The 20,167-nt window shown below is 38.4% G+C and overlaps 1 protein-coding gene across 7 annotated transcripts in view; it reads left to right on the top strand.

Annotated features, from left to right (window-relative positions):
- The window catches only part of HEPH (hephaestin), a 145,248-nt gene that overhangs the window by 22,118 nt on the left and 102,963 nt on the right, over positions 1-20,167 (top strand). For all 7 annotated transcript variants that reach the window (XM_070365722.1, XM_070365721.1, XM_070365718.1 and 4 more), the window contains exons 11-15: positions 1,096-1,246; positions 3,994-4,206; positions 11,187-11,400; positions 13,029-13,168; positions 13,926-14,057. In XM_070365722.1, the coding sequence (XP_070221823.1) occupies positions 1,096-1,246; positions 3,994-4,206; positions 11,187-11,400; positions 13,029-13,168; positions 13,926-14,057 (850 nt within the window). The remainder of the gene's footprint in view (positions 1-1,095; positions 1,247-3,993; positions 4,207-11,186; positions 11,401-13,028; positions 13,169-13,925; positions 14,058-20,167) is intronic.

Below are 20,167 nucleotides of genomic sequence, written 5' to 3'. Positions count from 1 at the left end.
ATTTTGCATGCTATTCTGTTCACAAACACACATCTTCCTTAGTGTCTATTCCTTTCAATTTTATATTCTCCCAATATCTCTTCATTTTTTTAAATCTCAGTGGCCCTTAAAACTTGCTGCTGCTGCTGCTGCTGCTAAGTCGCTTTGGTCATGTCCGACTCTGTGCGACCCCATAGACAGCAGCCCACCAGGCTCCCCCGTCCCTGGGATTCTCCAGGCAAGAACATTGGAGTGGGTTGCCATTTCCTTCTCCAATGCGTGAAAGTGAAAAGTGAAAGTGAAGTCGCTCAGTCGTGTCCGACTCTTCGCGACCCCATGGACTGCAGCCCACCAGGCTCCTCTGTCCATGGGATTTTCCAGGCAAGAGTACTGGAGTGGGGTGCCATCGCCTTCTCCATAAAACTTGCTCCTAATCCTCAAATCTTCCCTACTGTTTTCTTGTTTTCTTTTATATTCAGCCCACAATTCTTAGCTGTTTAACTTTGGGCAAATTACTTAACCTCTCTTTGCCTCAATTTTATCATCTATAGTAAAAGGTTAACAATGGAAGTAAATATCTTGGCTTTCTGTGAAGATTAATTAAAATAATCCATATAGAATGCTTAGTACAGTGTCTGATACCTAGTAAACACTCTAATAATAATATTACTAAAATTAATAATTGATAATAAAATATGTTAATAATTAGTATACTTATTTTTTATTTTATTTTCTAACTTATCCCCCCATAGAGTCTCTCACTGATCTCCTAGCCATTTTTCCGCATTCCTACTCCTAGTTGATTCCAGGCACTCTTCTATCATACTCTGTACCTCTTCATCATAATCTTTTACTTCTTCCCTGCCCCTTTTCTTGCATTCCTCCCCTCCAGTCTTATAACTTTATTCTAACCATCTTTACCTACACGCAATTTGCAGTTACTTGAGGAAAAACTTCTTAGCAACAACTACAGCTCTAGGCAGGAGATATGGATTTGGCTCTGTGTTTGGAAAGGAAATGGGAAATAATCAAGGATCACTGGGATCTGAAGCTGCACAGTTCACAACTGTTAAAACTGTTGTTATTCTCCTTTGTTTTCTTCCACTGGGACTACAGAAAGGGGTGGATAAAGAATTCTTTCTCCTTTTCACTGTGTTGGATGAGAACAAGAGCTGGTACAACAATGCCAATCAAGCAGCTGCTATGTTGGATTCCCGACTGCTCTCAGAGGATGCCAAGGGTTTTCAAGACTCTAATCGGATGCATGGTATGGGGAGTGCTTTTACCCTAAGCTATAGCTGAGAGGTTATGAGTAAAATCTAACCTAGACTTAATCATGATCCATCCCCGAAAACATTGATTCTATTGGTCAACTCTGCTAAGAGACAAGCTAAATTGAGGGATTAAACCTAAGACAACACATCTTATCCTTAACACCTTCCTGTGCTTTGTTCTGTGTTATGCAGTGTGGGAGACACTGGAAAAAAAGTACTATGAAATGAGGATTGCATACAAAGGGCCCACTAGGAAAATGAGGAGAGTAACCTGGGATGATACCTTTCCAGTCTTACCTCCTCTTTTATCACCCACTATCCTTGCTTCCCAACTTCCTACTACAGCCAAATGGAGATATTTTCTCTATGTAGACATGTGTGTGTAGCATGCTCAGTCGCTCAGCCATGTCCAACTCTTTGCAATCCCATGGACTACTGTAGTCTACCAGGCTCCTCTGTCCATGGAATTTTCCAGGCAAGAATACTGGAGTGGGTTGCCATTTCCTGCTCCTGGGGATCTTCCTGACCCAGGGATTGAACCTATGTCTTCTGAATCTTCTGCCTTGGCAGGCGGATTCTATACAGACATACCCCTTGTACTTTTCTGAGCTCAAGCTTTTGTAATGTTTTGTACTCCACTTGAAAAGCCCCTCTTTACATATTTGCTTTTATCCTAAGGAAATTCTGCCCATTCTCTAAAACTCTACTCATAAATAACCTCTTCCATGTAACCATTTCTTATCACCCGATCCCAGGATAATGACACCCTTTTGTGAACTACTGTTGTATTTTTATCAGATTTTTAAATTGCAAGTTCCATACAATCCTCAATATTGTAGTTGTTTGCTACATGGCTTTTGACTTCTGCTAGACTGTAGTTTCCTTAAAGATGAGTATTATTTGTTGTTTATCTGTTTACACTTTACATGGTCTAATATATAGTAAATAGTTATTGAACTGATGAACTACTAAATTAATGAGTAGGTGAAGGGATCAGTGAGTGAATTGATACGGAGAAATGGTCCAAGTTTGCAAGGAGCTCTCAGCATTTTGCAATTAAATGAGACTAATAATACCCATTAAACAATTATAGAACATGTAAGGCAGACTATGATTAAGTGCTAAATTTTGTGGAACAGCTTTTAAATGACATAAAGTTCAGAAGAGGAGAACATTGATGAAGAAAAATCCAGTTAAAGAATTCTTGGAAGAAGGAAGTGCTTGACTAAGCCTTGAAGTTTGAATCAAACTTTGCAATCAAACACTGTAGTAAAGGAAGCATAATCAAGAGGTTAATGATGTTTCCATCAGCATCCCATGGAATTATCAAATAAAGTTACTCATTAAAGCTGGTCTCAGTGGGTGTAAGGACATTGAAAAGGGATCAGCTTCAAGCAGGTCTCCCTGTATTTTTGAGGGGAGTGTGCAGGGTGAGATGTGGTCAAAAATGAGTATGTTGTCTTTTGTCTTTATCTCTTGGTTCTCATTACCAGTCAGTTACATCAGTTGGAAAAAATAATACAGTATATGAACCAAATTTATTCCAGATTGAATTTATTGGGCACCTGGTAAGTATTAGGCAACATCCTAGGTTCTTAGATACAGAAAAAATGATGTGCTTCCTGCTAAGTCAATCTAGTGTAGAAGATAAATGTAAGTAAATCATAGGACTCTATGGTAAGTGACATTTCAGAATTTTGTGGGAAGAAAATATCAAGGAAGCCAGAAAGAGTGTAATAACTCTGCTTCACAGGGTAGGTGATATTTGAGCTAGTGTATAATGTATGTGTAGTAGTTTGTTGTAGTAAAAGACAGTGGGGGGAATTTATTATCAGCAGAGGGAACAACATGTGAAAAGCCAACATGTATTTTCTAAGTGCCTACCATGTTTAAGGTCTTGTGGTGTGTGTTAGTTGTTCAGTCTTGTCTGACTGTTTGCAATCCCATACACCATAACCCACCAAGCCTCTCTGTCCATGAAATTCTCCAGGCAAGAATACTGGAGTGGGTTTCCTTCTCCAGGGGATCTTCCCAACCCAGGGATCAACCTCAGGTCTCCCACATTGCAGGCAGGCTTTTTACCATCTGAGCCACATGCACAGGCAAATAGAGCTCACAGGATAACGGTGTGTATGTGTATATGGAAGAGAATGTGGGGATAGATTATAGGTAGAAGTACAGGGAGGAAGATTCTGTAGGATTCAGGCCAGAGATGATGAAAGCCAGAATCAGGGCAATGGGAGTGAAAATGAAGAGGATGATATAGATTGAAAGCTGAAGAAGGAATGTTGGAGAACACTAACACTTTATAGGAGCATGGAGAATGAGAATAAGATGGAGGAGAAACAATCAGAAAAGCTATAAGAGAACCAGGGAAGTATGGTGCTACAGAACCAAGGGAGGGGAGTTTTAAGAAAGTGTGAATAGGAGAGATTGATACTTTTTTGTTATGTGAAGGGGTTTTGGGAGTGGAGAATAGTTCAGTTTTGCCAGAATGTGAAATATGGTGGAGGAGGGTCAGGATGTAAAACCAGAAAGGTCATTCAAGCCCTCATCCCAACGAGACAGAGCATCATAAGTAGAATTAATGTGGCTTAGAGAACAAGGTAGAGGAGTTGAGAATGACTCAGAAATTTCAAGTTGTGGGAAACCTTAGTACAGTGCTGATGCCACACTGCTGGCTGGTGTCTGAGTAATCTGTTCTCATCTTCCCATTTTGTCTTGTGTTTCTGTTTTCCAGCCATTAATGGGTTTCTGTTCTCTAATCTGCCCAAGCTGGACATGTGCAAGGGTGACACAGTGGCCTGGCACCTGCTTGGCCTGGGCACAGAGACTGATGTGCACGGGGTCACATTCCAGGGCAACACTGTGCAGCTTCAGGGCATGAGGAAGAGTGCAGCCACGCTCTTTCCTCACACCTTTGTTATGGCCATCATGCAGCCTGACAACCCTGGTAAGTGCCTTAGCAGCTGGCCCTAGGCTGAGAAAAATTTTTGAGCATTGGGCCAGATGAGGTGTAGAGCTGTTGAACAGCAAAGAAAAGTCATATTGAGGTACTTGAGAATTTTTCAAAATTGTTGTCTCCTTTTCTCAATGTGTACTCATGTTTTGGTTATTTGGATTCTCTTCTCAGCTGCAGGCAGAATAAAGAGCTGAGGAAGTTCTTTTCTGGAATGACAAGAGGAAAATAGAGATGCTGCCCAGTATTAGGGCAATTCTTGCATAGGCAGAGAATGGACTTGGCCACGTAGCCCCATGGCCATGTAGAGATTCTATAGATATAAGCCCTGCATTGAAGAAAAGATCAATGAAATATACCTATAAGTGCTTCCAACTCTGATATTCTGTGAAGATTTTTGCAACCTTCTGGTAGGAGCAGGGTGGCATGTTCTGTAATAGTTTTAGCCTAGGAATCAGAACACAGGAACTTCTAGTCCAGGGTCTTTCATTAACTTGCTGTCTTACAATTTGTCTAGTCACTTCCCCTCTCTGTGGCTAGATTTCTTTCTTCTTTTCTTTTTTGTTCATTTCTCCTCCTCTCTCCCTCTCTTTCGTTCTTCTCTTTCTCCATCCCTCCTTCATTCCCCCTCCTCCTCCCTCTCCTTATCTTTCTTTCATAATTAAATTTGACTATAATGTTTTTTCAGATTCCATCTTTGTGTGACATTTCCTAACTTGGCAGAACGTTTTCTCTGCAGTTGCTAGGATGTATTCTTTTTTCCAGGCAATAGGTGACAGTAGTGTTTGTAAGAAATATCTGTCAGTTCCGTGCAGTTCTCACTAAACTTTTAGTTCTATAAATTCCATTCATATTTGAGGAAAAATCCTTAAACAAAACAAGTTTCCTTGACAACTTAATCATTTCATCCTGGCATTGGATTTGACACACACTTGACACGAAGCAGGCCTCCACAGACTTCTTGGGTCCTCATTTCTGCCCATCTACCTAGGATACTTTGGTCAAGGAGAGTTGATGTCAGCAAATTAGAAACAGCAATTAATGGGGCTGAAAGGACCAACAGATGAATGCTTGTAGTGAGCGCTGGGGTGGGGGAAGTTCTGAAAAAAAAAAAAAGACTCTTCTCTCTAGCTATGGTCCAAAAGCCAAACCCTAGGTTTAATCTCTTTCATACAAAATTAACCAGGCTCCCCTGTAAGATCTACATGGCTCTCTAGGGTTCACAGTTATTAATATTTTGGCAGTGAATGGGTTTATAAGAAAAGCTTAAAAGGTTACTCTCAGTCAAAAAAAAAAAAAAAAAAACCCTAACTTTTTATCTGCATTTTCCAGTCTTTCAAATTCTCCTCTTCCTGAAGAATTTTTGAGTCATAGAATATTGCAAGAGTCCCTTAGAGATAATCTTATTTCACTTATTTTACTAATGGGAGGAAGAGACAGAAATCTGGAGAGGGAAAATGATTTTCTCAGGTTAGGGATGTCAGCTCTATTTTTTTCTCCCCTTTGGTCCCATCTCCATCAACCCCTGTTAATTCTTACTCCTAGATAATCTTTTATCTGAAGTCACCTTCATTATACCTCTGGTAGGGGTTGATGTCTAATTAGGATTTAGAGAGACCATTGGAATAGCTCCCCAAAGATAGGACAAAAGTACCAAATTAATGAAAAGACCAGAACCAGAATCTGGCTTTGGAAGTCTAGAAAAAGAAGTTGCAATGAAGATTGGTCAATATGCATATGCAATCAAGCAGCTTTGCAGGTAACTTAAAAACATCACCATGGAGATTCAACATGTTGTTTGCTGGATGCTTACAATTATGTTTAACAAAAGAGAAGAACAAATTACCAGAAAAAATGCAGCAAAATATTAAGAGTGTGAGTGTTATAAGTTTCTTTGTGACTTTTTAAAATCTTCTTTTTGCTTTGCTTTAAATCCTAATAAAATTTTAATTTCAGATATCAACTACATTTAATGGAAATGACATTTTTACATTTAAAAATATCCTGAATAATACACCTCAGCTGTCCCAGAAGAACTACTGATACTAGAGTTTTGATAGCCAGAGAAAGTGGCAGGTAAAGAGGCTAGAGCTTGTAATGTGCTCTTTTCTACCAACTTCATGTTAGATTTCTCAGCATCAAAAAGAATATTTATTACTGCTCTGATGCTTCAGAGTTTCTTTTCTTTTTCACCATTAGAACTCACTGTTTATTCATTTATCTCCCCTCCACACCCTCTTTTCTTTCCCCATTACTTTTCCTCTCTTCTCTCATTTTCCTATTCCTCTTTCATCCTTTCTTTGTTTTGTTTCTCTCTCCCTTTTTATATATCTTCTTTTCCCCTCTTTCCTTCATTCCTGTCCTTTTTAAATCTATTTTCTCCTATCTTGCCTTTTATCTTTCCTTCTTTTCATTTTCTCCTTGCATTAGTTTTGTCTTTCTGCCCATTCTTCTTTTCCCTCTCTTCTCTCTTTTTTCACTGTTTTTTTTCTTCCTGTGAGTTTTTCCTAGCCTTTTTTTAACTTCCTTTCTTTTTGCTTTTAATCTTCTTTTAATCTTCTTTTCTCTATTTATTTTTCCCATTCCTCTTATTTTCTTTGCTTCTTTTTCCTTTTCCTTTAATATGTATCTTTTCTTTTGTCTCTTGTCTTCATGTTTTTTTCTTTTTTCTTCCTCTTGTTTTATTTTACCTTTTTTTCTTTTTTTTTACAGGTAGATTTCCCCCAGACATAGTAAACATGTGTTTCCTTACACTTGTTGGTCTAGATGCTAGGGATGTGAGAATGAATGAGGTAGTTCACAGTTAGTGTGGAAAGGAGATAGGTATGTAAACAGTATTCACAATTTTATGACAATGCTATCAGACAAGGGCTATAGTAACACACAGGAAACTAGAACAAATTCTGCTTGATTTGTGGAGTGAAGCTTTCCTAGAAAAGGAGACATTCAAATTGAACTTTCAAAGACTAGTGAACTCTTACCAGGCAAAGAAAGAGGGTGGATGGTGAAGAGGGTATTATAGGCAGTAGGAACCACATAAGAGTGACTTGAGAGCATCATCTGCCTAGAGAAGGTTACATAGATTGATTTTATTCATGGTTTTCAACTAAAGTGGTTTGCTGGTGTTTGGAAATATGTGGACTACTTTTAGCTGTCACAATGACAGGAGTTATAAGGGTATGATACTGTTGTTTATAGAGTGGGAGTCAGAGATTCTAAAGCTTTCTTCAATATGTAGGACAGCCTTAAACAATGAAGAATAATCACATACAAAATGCTAATAGCAGCCTTGTTGAGAAACACCAAGAAATAAAATTGAAGAAATGATAGCAGGAGGCCCTTGTAAGAAGTGATAAGAACCTGACAATGGGTGGGAGCAACAGAGATAGAGAGAAGGGGCAGTGTTAAGAGATATTTGAGAGAAAAATGACAAGACTTTGCTAATGGGCTGAGCAAGAAGAAAGGATGTCTGAGGTTTTTAGCTTGTGCGCTAGATGGATGGTAGTGTCATTAATCATATAAGCAAACACAGAAACAAGGAAAAGGTACTAAATTTTAGATAGAAAGTATTCATTGGGAGCATATTGAATTTTAAGTTTCTGGTGAAGTGCAGGTGGTGTGGATTTTACAGTAGGTAGCTGTGGGTAATAATGTAAACATTGGAGGAGAAGTCTAGGCTAGAGAGAGATTTGAGTGTTTTCATGTTGGTGTCCTTTAGCATGTTATAAGAAATAAAAGTTATAGAAAGTTATAGGAAATAAAACTTAAGGCAGAAATCAACATTTAAGTGGTAGAAGGGAAAAGATAAGCAAGAATAAGGAGACAGCAGAAATATTGGTCACAGAGGTAGGAGAAGACTCAGATGCAAAGTACCGAAAAGTATTTAAAAAGAAGCATCCTGGAGAACAATGTCCATATGAGATGATGTGTTACTCTCAGGTCACATGATTCTTCCATAAAGTCTTCTATTTGTTTCTATTCCATCCAATGATTATCAGACTTTGTTGTTTGCACCAACCCCTGAGCTATGACTTTTAGACATTGTACACAGTGTGTCCAGTCATTCATTTGCACAGAAATTCATTCACTCAACACATATATATTGCACACTTTCCATGTGCTAAGTCTAGGGTAGGGGGGTGAAAAGATAGACATGATACTTACTTTCAGGGAAGATCTACAACAAACACACAAAAACACATATATAAAATGGTAAGACACTATCAGATCATGATATATGTCATGAAGGAAAGGAAAAACATTGATGTGATAAACTTATAGGGGCATTACTTTAGAGATGGTGTTTAGGGAAGGCCTCTTGGAGAATGTGACATTTAAGGCCTAAGTAATGGGGAGGAAGAAGCTATATGAAGATCCCTAAGCAGAATATGCTAAGCAAAGGACCCAGCAATTGTAAATGTCTCAAGATGGGAATAAGCATGTCTTGTTCAAGGGTTGGAAAGAAGGTCAGTATGGTTGGAGTATAATGAACAAGGAGAAGACTGACATCACATGAAATCATAGAGGTTGGCAAGAATCATACTATATAGAGCCTTGTAGACCATAGTCAGGAGCTTTAATTATATTCTGAGTATGAATGGAGCATTTAAAGCAAGAGAGTAATGTGCTCTGGATCATATTTGTTAAAGAGGACCCTGTATCCCTTTTGGAGAATGTTGAAGAGGGAAGGAGAAGTAGAAAAGGCAGTTGTGAGGCTACTGAAGTTTTTCAGGTGAGAGATGATACTGGGTTTGACTAGAGAAGTGACAGAGTAGAAACAGAAAAATGACTGTAAAGGAAGTGATGACAGGATTTATTGATGGAACAGATTTGATGGATAAAAGAAATAGAAGAGTCAGAAAGTAGATATGGAAAAAATATTTTTCCATGAAGTTTATAAACTAGTGGAAAGGATTGTTTTTTTTTTTATTTATTTCTTTTTTTAATTATTATTATTATTATTTTTACTTTACAATATTGTATTGGTTTTGCCATACATCAACATGCATCCGCCACGGGTGTACACGTATTCCCCATCCAGAACCCCCCTCCCACCTCCCTCCCAGGATTGTTTTTTAAAGAGAGGAGCACTTAGTCCTTAACCATGTGATCTAGATGAGAAGTGTTTTAGAAGTAGAAAAGCAAAAATGTAGAGCACAATGTGGGCCTGAATAGTCAGGAAGGACTTTCTGGAAGAGATGAAATATGAATTGGGTCTTAGAGAATGAGTGAACTCGTAAAAATATTTATGAGAAAGGGGAGGTCTATTCCAGAAAAGTAATAATGAGTGAAAATTTCAAGATAGGAATGAGATATGTGAGAGGGGCAATCAGGGGCAAATTTAGTTAGAGCCCTGGTTGAATTTGGGGCAGAGTGGGAAGTGGGATTGCATCCATAGTTTGGAACTAGCTCATCAGTTCAGTTCAGTTCAGTTGCACAGTCGTGTCCAACTCTTTGCGACCCCATGAATCGCAGCACGCCAGGCCTCCCTGTCATCACCAACTCCCGGAGTTCACTCAAACTCACGTCCATCGAGTCTGTGATGCCATCCAGCCATCTCATCCTCTGTCGTCCCCTTTTCTTCCTGCCCCCAATCCCTCCCAGCATCAGAGTCTTTTCCAATGAGTCAACTCTTTGCATGAGGTGGCCAAAGTACTGGAGTTTCAGCTTTATCATCATTCCTTCCAAAAAACACCCAGGGCTGATCTCCTTTAGAATGGACTGGTTGGATCTCCTTGCAGTCCAAAGCACTCTCAAGAGTCTTCTCCAACACCACAGTTCAAAGGCATCAATTCTTCAGCACTCAGCTTTCTTCACAGTCCAACTCTCACATCCATACATGATCACCAGAAAAACCATAGCCTTGACTAAATGGACCTTTGTTGGCAAATAATGTCTCTGCTTTTGAATGTGCTATCTAGGTTGGTCATAACTTTTCTTCCAAGGAGTAAACGTCTTTTAATTTCATTGTTGCAGTCACCATCTGCAGTGATTTTGGAGCCCAAAAAGATAAAGTCTGACACTGTTTCCCCATCTATTTCCCAGCTAGCTCATAGAAGCCTTTAAAAGCTAGGAAGATTTTATAGCGGTGGTATAGGCAGTCATCAGTAAAATAAGGAATACTGGGGAAATAATGTAAGAAAGTTAGCTTCTCCTGATCAATAGTCTATGAACCTTTGTGTCCTTGACATAGAAACCTGGATCTTGAGATCAGATACAGGCAGTTCTACAATTCAGATATTTATGGCTGATATCCAAACATTTGATTGTGTTAATGTATGGCAAAACCAATACAATATTGTAAAGTAATTAGCCTCCAATTAAGAAAAAAAAAAACTTGGGGAAGCCCATTTCAGAGTTCTCTGATGTAAGCATTCTTATGATCAAGAAGTTCGTTATATATATGCCCACCTTTATTTCTTTAAGACTTGGTAGGAAGCGGAGAAAATTGATCAATTCCTTTTTTCAAATAATAATTATTCAGCTTTATTTACTTATAGTTTTACTTATTGAACATTTTACATTATACTATGCCAAGCAATATGTACATATTTTCTTGATTAATTTTAAAATAATCCCATTAAGTAAAATGCTCTCACTTTACCATGAGGAAACTGAAATACACAAAAGCTTAAAATTTTCCTGAAAGTTATATGCTTAATAAGTGTCAGATAAGATGATTGACTATCCCAGTTTTCCCATAACTGAGGCATTCCCAGAGATGTTGGACTTTCAGTCCTAAAACTAGAGAAGCCATTGGTAAACAGAGAGGAGTTTGTCATTCTAGTGGCAGGTTTAGTTAACCTCTGTGCTCATTATTCTCAATAAATTTAATAATATTTTACCTAATGCATATCAAAACCATATCTGAAGCTACCTACTCTCTGCTATATGACTAGAGAGAAGTAGGAACTCCCTCAGGCACTATACAGGGGTATTCTGAATTCAGATTTTGCTCTCTGTTCCCACCTCAGGGACATTTGAAATTTACTGCCAAGCAGGCAGCCATAGAGAAGCAGGGATGAGGGCAATCTATAATGTCTCCCTTTGTCCTGGACACCAAGCCAATCCTCATCAACGTTACCAAGCTGCAAGGATCTACTACATCATGGCAGAAGAGATGGAGTGGGACTATTGCCCAGACAGGAGCTGGGAACTAGAATGGCACAACCAGTCTGAGAAGGACAGGTAAGGTTTCAGAAAAGAAGAGATCATCCTTTCAGAGACTCTAGACCAGTTTACTGAAATGGAGGATATTCTGAGATGATGAGGCACTTATCTTCTGCTAAGTCGCTTCAGTCGTGTCCGACTCTGTGTGACCCCATAGACGGCAGACCACCAGGCTCCCCCATCCCTGGGATTCTCCAGGCAAGAACACTGGAGTGGGTCGCCATTTCCTTCTCCTAAACTCACCTAATAACATACCAACAAATCTAGAGCAGGGACTAAAACACAGGTAAGGTGGAACTCAGTGCTTCATCTATGTTGCTATACTCTAGAGCTGAAGTAAAGACCTTGCCCACGTCTTCATGCTCTAAGCCTTGGCCTCCTTTCCTCCTCTCCTCAGAAGCACATATATTGGGATTTAAATTTTATATGGAATTTACTTAGGGGACTGAATATCCCAAGCTCCAACGTCCCTTACCATAATGTTATTAAGATAGAGGGTAAAATGAATAGCAGAAAAAGCCCCCAAAGAGTGACTTAAGTATGTCAGAATTTTATTTCTTGTTTACATACTAGTGCAAATATGAGCAGTTCAAGGCCAATAGGAACTAAAATGTCTATTCAAGTTGTAGTCATTCCCAGCTGTCAAGAAAGGGGAAGTAAATCCAGGGTAAGCAGCATTGTTTGTGAGGCAATGACTTGAAGTTGTATACATTACTTTCTCTCATACCCCATTATCCTGAACTTATTCATATGGCCATACCTAGCTGCAAGGAAGTCTGGGAAGTGTAATCTCTGGTTAGGCAGCAATGTGCTTAGATAAAACCTAGGTGACTTTATTACTAAAAAGGAAGGAGGGAAGAATGGAAACTATGGTACAGATTAGCAATGTCCGCTATTGTTTATTTTTGGTGTTCTCAGTACCCTTTGCCAATTATTTGTGTTGGTTGTTGAAGGTTGAAGTCTTCTTGCTAACTTGTTCTGCAACTTCGAAAAAATGAATTCCCTTTTCTGATTTCTGGTTTACTTGTCTTTAAAGTGATGTGGTATAATTGAAAGAACTTGACCAGATTTTAATCCAAGCCCTGGTTCCCCTTCTGGCTGACAGTATCAATGAAGATAAGTCCTGTCATCACTGAATCATAGGGTTCTACTTTTAGGATGTACATACCTCATCAGTCTATTGGAAATGCCAAATGATAAAATGAATAATATAGCTCTTTGTAAATAGGAAAATATCTCATAATGAGAAATCTGTAGGATTTCATTTTCTTCCTACCTACCAGCAACAGAAGCAGAAGCTGTTAGTATTCTCCTACCATCTGTACCTTGTCCTTTGTCAGACTAATTTCATCTAAAACATCATTAAGACTGGAGCTAACGTTCAGGGTTTGATTCTTATCATAGTGTTTTTACCATATAAATTTTACTATAAATCCCTAACTAGATGATGGCAAACAAAGTACTATAAATAAATACTGAAATCTACCATTTTTAACTGCAGATATGCAGCCAAGGTGGATAATCTCACATAAGAATAGGGCTCTCCTAATATCTGTGCCATGAAGTTGGGTCTGACTTAGCTTTCCCATATCTGAAAATGAGAGGTTAAAGGCCAGATGCTCATACTACTCTTTGGATTCCTCTAGTTATGGTCACATCTTTCTGAGCAACAAAGATGGACTCCTGGGTTCAAGATACAAGAAAGCTGTATTCAGAGAGTATACTGATGGCACATTCAGGGTCCAACGGCCAAGGACTGGATCAGAGGAACACTTGGGAATCTTAGGTAAGGGAATTCCACTTTCCTTCTAGTATCTAGAAGCCTGTGATGATCCTGGGGAGGCTGTGTCATATCAGGAAGCCCTCACCATTCCTCATTATCAATTTTCTTTATGACATACTGGAAATGTGGTCATATTTTATAAATCATCCGTGAAAATAAGCAATCAAATGGAGTTAATTCATGAATTCTGCAGCAATCTGAACCAGGTATTTCCAGGCCTCTATATCTTGGGATCTATAATAGTGATAACAATTTTTAAATGTTAAAGGCAAGAGAACTTAAGAGTATCAAAAAGTGGGGAAAATGGTACAGGGAACCAGTATTACCCTTACACCCTTGCAATTATTGCTTCAGTTTCATCACTTTTATAGGAGCCAATGAGCTTCCTCATTCTTATCATCATACAGAAGATACCCACTGGTCCTTGAAGGGAATCTTCTCTCATTCCTTACCAACAATGATTCCACAGAATTCTGATTATCTAGAACCTTGAGCTATTATACAAAGAGAGATGGGAGGTGGGAATAATTGAAGGCATAATCTTGTTGAAGTACCCTCATCATGTGGGTAACAGTATCAGTTCAAGGGCTTCTGAATTTAAAAAATGGAGCCAGTTATGACTTTCAGTCTTGGGACCCTTTCACAGGGCAAACCCTTAATTCTAGGTGGCTCCTGTGTATATCCCTTTCTTTAATTTCTTTAATGCCCTTGTTTCACTATTCCACTAATGAGAAATTTTTTCTTCTTTTGCATTTACTAGGTCCACTTATCAGAGGAGAGGTTGGTGATATTCTAACTGTGGTGTTCAAGAACAATGCCAGCCGCCCCTACTCTGTGCATGCCCATGGAGTGCTAGAATCCAGCACTGGTTGGCCACTGGCTGCTGAGCCTGGTAAGTGGGAACATTTAGTGAAGGAACATAGGAGGTGAAGCATCTCTGTTTCAGCCTCTGGCTTGTTCCATTTTTAAAAGTGTATTCTTAGCAAACAGAAACAGGAATATTTACCAGAACTAAGCCATAGTCTGAATTTGTCTCTATAAAATATTCATTCTTTCAATCTCAGAACAAACTGCCTACTTTAGGTCTTTTGCTTCATCAAAGACATACTCAACACTTGTTACACATGGAGCCTTATACTATCCTTAACCCTGAATACGGACTGAGCTTCTAGTCTCTCTAGATCTAGCTATATGTAATCTGAGCTCTTAATCATGACTAGAGAGTGGCTTGTCCCAGACCACAAACTGATCCTTAAGCCTAGTCATAGATAAAGTTCCTGTCCTCTTAGTACAGACTGAATCCTAACTGCAGTTACATATTAAAATTCTAATACTAAATGTAGAGTTACCATGATCTTGACCACATTATCTTCTATTCATTCATTCATTCTTACTTACTGGGGGCCTACTGGGTGAGGAACAATGTTAGAAGTTATTGAAGTTTTGGGGAATAATACTTGTTCATACTCTAAAAAACACTTGGGCTATTATTGTATAGAGATAAGTAAACTGCTAATTATAATGTAGTGTTTTAACTCTTAAATAGGGGCTTTAAAAAATGTGCCATGGAATTTTAGAATAAGATACCTAATCTAATGTTCAGATGGTCAAGGATGGTTTCCCAAAGTAGGTGATATGTTAGCTGAGATCTAAATCAGTAATTCTCAAACTTTAGCATGCATAAGAATCACCTGGAAGACTTGTTAAATCATGGATTTCTTGCAATAACTCCAGCACCTCTGATTCAGTAGGTCTGGGATAGGGTTCAAGAATGTTCTCACTCACAAAAGTGACCAAGTGATTCTGATGTTGCTGGATCAAGAACTACACTTTAAGAACCACTAATCTAAAGGATGAGAAATAAGTATACAGGTAAAGGGATAGTGTGGAACAAAAGCAGGGGAAAGGAAGCTCCAGTCGTGGGTAATGCAATATGTAAAGATTCAGGAGTAAAATAGATGAAATTTGAAGTTGAAGAAAGGGTTCCAAAAAGATAAAGTAAGTAGAATCAGTGGGATTTGGTTAATGAATATGGAACATGAGAAGGAGAAGGATTCTTGAATGGTAACCACCTATTTGAAGGAAAATCCTGAAATGTTTCCCAATTTTTGGTCTGGACAACCAGGTACAAGGGCTATCATTCAACAATATAGAGACCGTATGCAGCAACTAATTTGGGATGGGAGAGAATGGGTAATGATGAGTTCACTTTTGAATTTCTTGAATTAGAGATGTCTATAAGACAGCTAAATAGAGATATCTAATAGACATAAAGATCTGAAGCTCAAAAGAAGGGTATTATCTGAGGGAATAAATGTGAAAAGCATCAACATTTAAGTAGTAATTGAAGACAAAGTAATAAACGGTCACCCTGGAAGAGTATATTCAATGGGACAGTAGGAATCCTAGAATAAAACACCAAGGAAAACAGATTTTAAGGGAGGTACTAATTGAAAAGTAAATGTGAGAAAAAGTGAGAAAAATGTTAGAACAAAAATCAGATAAGATAGCACCAAAGATGTTAAAAAGATCATTTCAAAGATGAAGAAGTTAATGGTTTTAGCTTCCTCAGAGAGGTTAAATAACATAATGGAATAAAGAATAATTTGGAGATCTGGGAGTGAAAACAGTGAGTGTAACTTAATTTTAAAACTTAAACAGAGCAATTTCAGGTGATAAGATGGTGGTCTGTAGTTTAACCAAGGGCCACAGGAAAGTGGGGGCTTCCTAGGTGGTGCTATTGGTAAAGACCCACCTGCCAATGCAGGAGACTTAAGAGATGTGGGTTCAATCCCTGGGTTGGGAAGATCCCCTGGAGGAGGGCAAGACAACCCACTCCAGTATTCTTGCCTGGAGAATCCCACGGACAGAGGAGCCTGGTGGGCTACAGTTGATAGGATCGCAAAGAGTCGGACACAACTGAAGTGACCTGGCACACAAAGTAAAGTGGAGGTGAAGGTTACAGGAATTGAGTCGCCAAAGGCACTAGAAGGCTAGCGTTTTAGATGAGCTATCCATATAGACTTTAAAGTCACTCAGAAGAGTGGTGGAGATTGAGGTGGAAAGGAAGATGGTGACCCAGGTACTAAAATAACCAATAAATGACTAATAAGAGAAAGGGGATACATTGGAAGCAAGGAAAACTTTTAAAAGTCTGTTGTAGTAGTACATACAAGTAATGACAATGACTTTATCAAAAGTTGTAGGAAATGAGGATTGAGAGAATTAGTTGGGTTTGAGGGATTTTAATGGATAGTCAGGGCTTCCCTGGTGGCTCAGTAGTAAAGAATCCTCTTGCAACACAGGAGACATTGGTTCAATCCCTGTGTCAGGAATATCCCCTGGAGAAGGAAATGACACTCCAGTATTCTTGCCTGGGAAATCCTATGGACAAGGGAGACTAGGGACTACAGTCCATGGGGTTGCAAGAGTTGGGCACAACTTAGTGATTAAACCAGCACCACCAATAGATAATCAATAGGACATGATGATTGTACAGGTCTTAGGCAAGCAATAAGAGAGACAGTAGTGTTAAGGATAAGAAACTGATTTTTTGATTAAGCACCTAGATGGTGGTACCAATAAGGGAAAGAAAAAAAAAAAGAAGTACGGGGTATTTTTTATTGGTTTATTTATTTAGAGGGGATAATATTATGTTTATTTTGTAATGTATTGAATATAAGTTACCCGTAAGACATCCTAGTGGAAAAGAGAATGCTTATAAAAATAGGAGGCTATACTCAACTTGAGTATGAGTCTGTAATTTGAAAGAAACATCTGAAAGAGATGAAGAGATTTAACAGTCATCAGTAACTACAATAAATGATAGTTGAAGTCATGATCATCTATGAGATTACCTAGCGAGATACTGCGGAGAAGGCAATGGCACCCCACTCCAGTACTCTTGCCTGGAAAATCCCATGGACAGAGGGGCCTAGTAGACTACAGTCCATGGGGTCACTAGGAGTCGGACACGACTGTGTAACTTTCAAGTAGACAACCTGAGTGACTTCACTTTCACTTTTCACTTTCATGCATTGGAGAAGGAAATGGCAAGCTACTCCAGTGTTCTTGCCTGGAGAATCCCAGGGATGGGGGAGCCTGGTGGGCTGCCGTCTTTGGGGTTGCACAGAGTCAAACACGACTGAAGCGACTTAGCAGCAGCAGCAGTGAGATACTGTGTAGAGTGACAATAACACTGAGCTGAAAATGGAACTTTGTAAAATACCATTATTTACTAGGGGGTGATTTACCTTAAATAATTTATAGATTTAAAGTATTTCTATTCAAAAGCACAATTTGACATTTTTGTACTTAAATGAAGTGATTGTATATAAAGTTCATTTGGAAGAATAAGGAACACCTGGACAAGAAGATCCAAGAAGTATTTTTTAAAAAATTAATGAGATGGATGGACCTAGGAAATATTATACATAGTGAAGTTAATCTTACTAAGACAAATACTATGTGATATCACTTATATTTGGAATCTAAAAAGTAATACAAATGAATCTATATACAAAGCAGAAACAAAGATTTAGAAAAAAAAAAAAAAATTATGGTTACCAAAAAGGGAGAGGAAAGGAGGAAGGGACAAATTAGGAATATGGAATTAAAAGATGAAAAATACGATCCATCAAATAGACAAGCAATAAAGATAAAGATAAACTGTATAACACAGGGATTTATATTTAATATCTTTTGATAACCTATAGTGGAATATAATCAGAAAAAAAACCCTGTAATTACTATACTGTATACCTGAAATTAACACAATATTTGTAAATCAGGTATTCCTCAATAAAAAAGATTAATGAGAGAAGACTAGCACAACTCAATATTACAAAGGTACAATAATTAAAGCAGCCTGGCACTGTTAAAACTAATTAATAGAACAAAAGAAAATTCCCTGAAACAGACCCAAAGTTCTATCTTTGTCAATAGCCATGGGGATACAACTATTGCACTACTAACCTACATTTCTTCTTTCTACCTCCCTCCTTAGGTCTCCTCACAAGGGAGATGTTATTAATATGATTAATCAGAACCTAGGATATTTGTTGGACAATGTCTTACTAATGGGCAGGGTTATTGTTTCTTTCATCTCAACACTCTCTGTTGCGCTGCCTGCTTCCATGTGGTAAGCTGATCTGTGCCTGTGAATGAGTGAACTGGTTATATGAGTTAGGATAATGTCTGCACTGCACATTTAGCCATCTTAGTTTCAAGGGGCTAGAATGAGGAAGGTTTCTTTATTCCTTTAAGTCAAAGCTTTTAAACTCATCAATTATCAGAGCTCTGCAACAGGAGTTAGTGGACACTGGCTCAGCTATTAAAGAAGTGGTGCTTTGATTCTCATTTGGCCACAATTCTTTTTATTTTTCTTTGATAAAAAGCCTCAAGGAGAGGAGTAGTTAGTAAAAACCAGGTTTTCTTGTGCTACTGTATTAATATCATCACAAGAGCATTGGAACATTGCCTCTAATGCTGAGCATATTTAAAGTTTAATATTAGAAAAAGCTAGCATTTCAGTGGAAGAAAGGAAAACTTAATCAATACAGCCAACTCTTCAAACCCACAGATTCAAGTAACTACAAAAACATAGTTGACCTTTGAACAACTTGGATTTCAACTGAACAGGTCCACTTATATGCATATTTTTTTCAATAAACATGTACATACTGCACAATCTGTGATCAGTTGAATCCACCAATGAGGAACCATGAATATGGAGGGCCAACCTCAAAGTTATAGGTGGTTTTTTGATTGTGTGAAGGTTGGCATCATTAACCCCTATGATTCTACTGTATTCAGAATAAATTCCAGAAAGTTCCCAAAAGCAAACCTTTAATTTGCCGTGGGCTAGGGGCTTCCCATGTGGTTCAGTGGTAACAATTACACCTGCTAAGTAAGAGGTGCAGGTTCAATCCCTGGGTGGGGAAGATTCCCTGGAGAAGAAAATGGCAACCCATTCAAGTATTCTTGCCTGAAAAGTCCCATGGACCAAGAAGCCTGGAGGGCTACAGTCCATGAGGTCATGGAGAGTCAGACACGATTTGGTGACTAAACAACAACAGAAACTATTTAAATAACATTTACACTGTATTAGATATTATAACTAATCTAGAGATGACAAAGTATATAAGAAGAGAGGATGTGCATAGTTTATGTACAAATACTGTACCATTTATATAAGAGACTTAAGCATGGATTTTGATATCTATGGGGGTTCCTGGAACCAATCCACCAAGGTTATCAAGGGAGGATTGTATATGGTTTTAGGACAAGTTGTTATTCCTTCAGAAATACAAAATTATATCTCTGTTTATTACCATATGCTAAAATAAATTATAAGTGGATTCAAGGTAAAATAGCTTAAAAATAAAAGAATTAAAAGAAAATATAAATAGAAGGAGAGCAGGAAGTAGGTCGTGTAGCATCTTATAAGTCATAAAGATTGTGAAGCCACTGGAAAATTTTAAGCAGAGAAGTAACATGATCTAACTTTCATTTTAACACAATCAATCTAATTGATGTGTTTTGAAAAGACTGAAAGTAGGCAAGGAAGGAATTATGGAGATAATCTAGGAAGCAATGCAGTAATTATGGTTAGAGATGAGATAATGGTTGCTTAGAAGAGATGAGCAGTGGTCATATTTAGGATGGATTTTTAAAATGGAGAAGCTCTATACAGTCAGCAAAAACAAGATCGGGAGCTGACTGTGGCTCAGATTATGAACTCCGATTCACTTGTGGCTCAGCTGGTAAAGAATATGCCTGGAATGTGGGAGACCTGAGTTTGATTCCTGGTTTGGGAAGATCCTCTGGAGAAGGGAAAGGCTACCCACTCCAGTATTCTGGCCTGGAGAATTCCATGCACTGTATAGTTCATGGGGTCACAAAGAGTTGGACATGACTGAGCGACTTTCAATTTCATGTACTTATTAGGGCTTCCCTGGTGGCTCAGATGGTAAAACGTCTGCCTGCAATGAGGGAGACCCG

This window comes from Bos mutus, chromosome X (genome assembly GCF_027580195.1).
Source record: "Bos mutus isolate GX-2022 chromosome X, NWIPB_WYAK_1.1, whole genome shotgun sequence".
In the NCBI taxonomy this organism is placed as follows: domain Eukaryota; kingdom Metazoa; phylum Chordata; class Mammalia; order Artiodactyla; family Bovidae; genus Bos; species Bos mutus.
The sequence above is the reverse complement of the archived record's forward strand: the minus strand, read 5'-3'. Positions and strand labels throughout refer to the sequence as shown.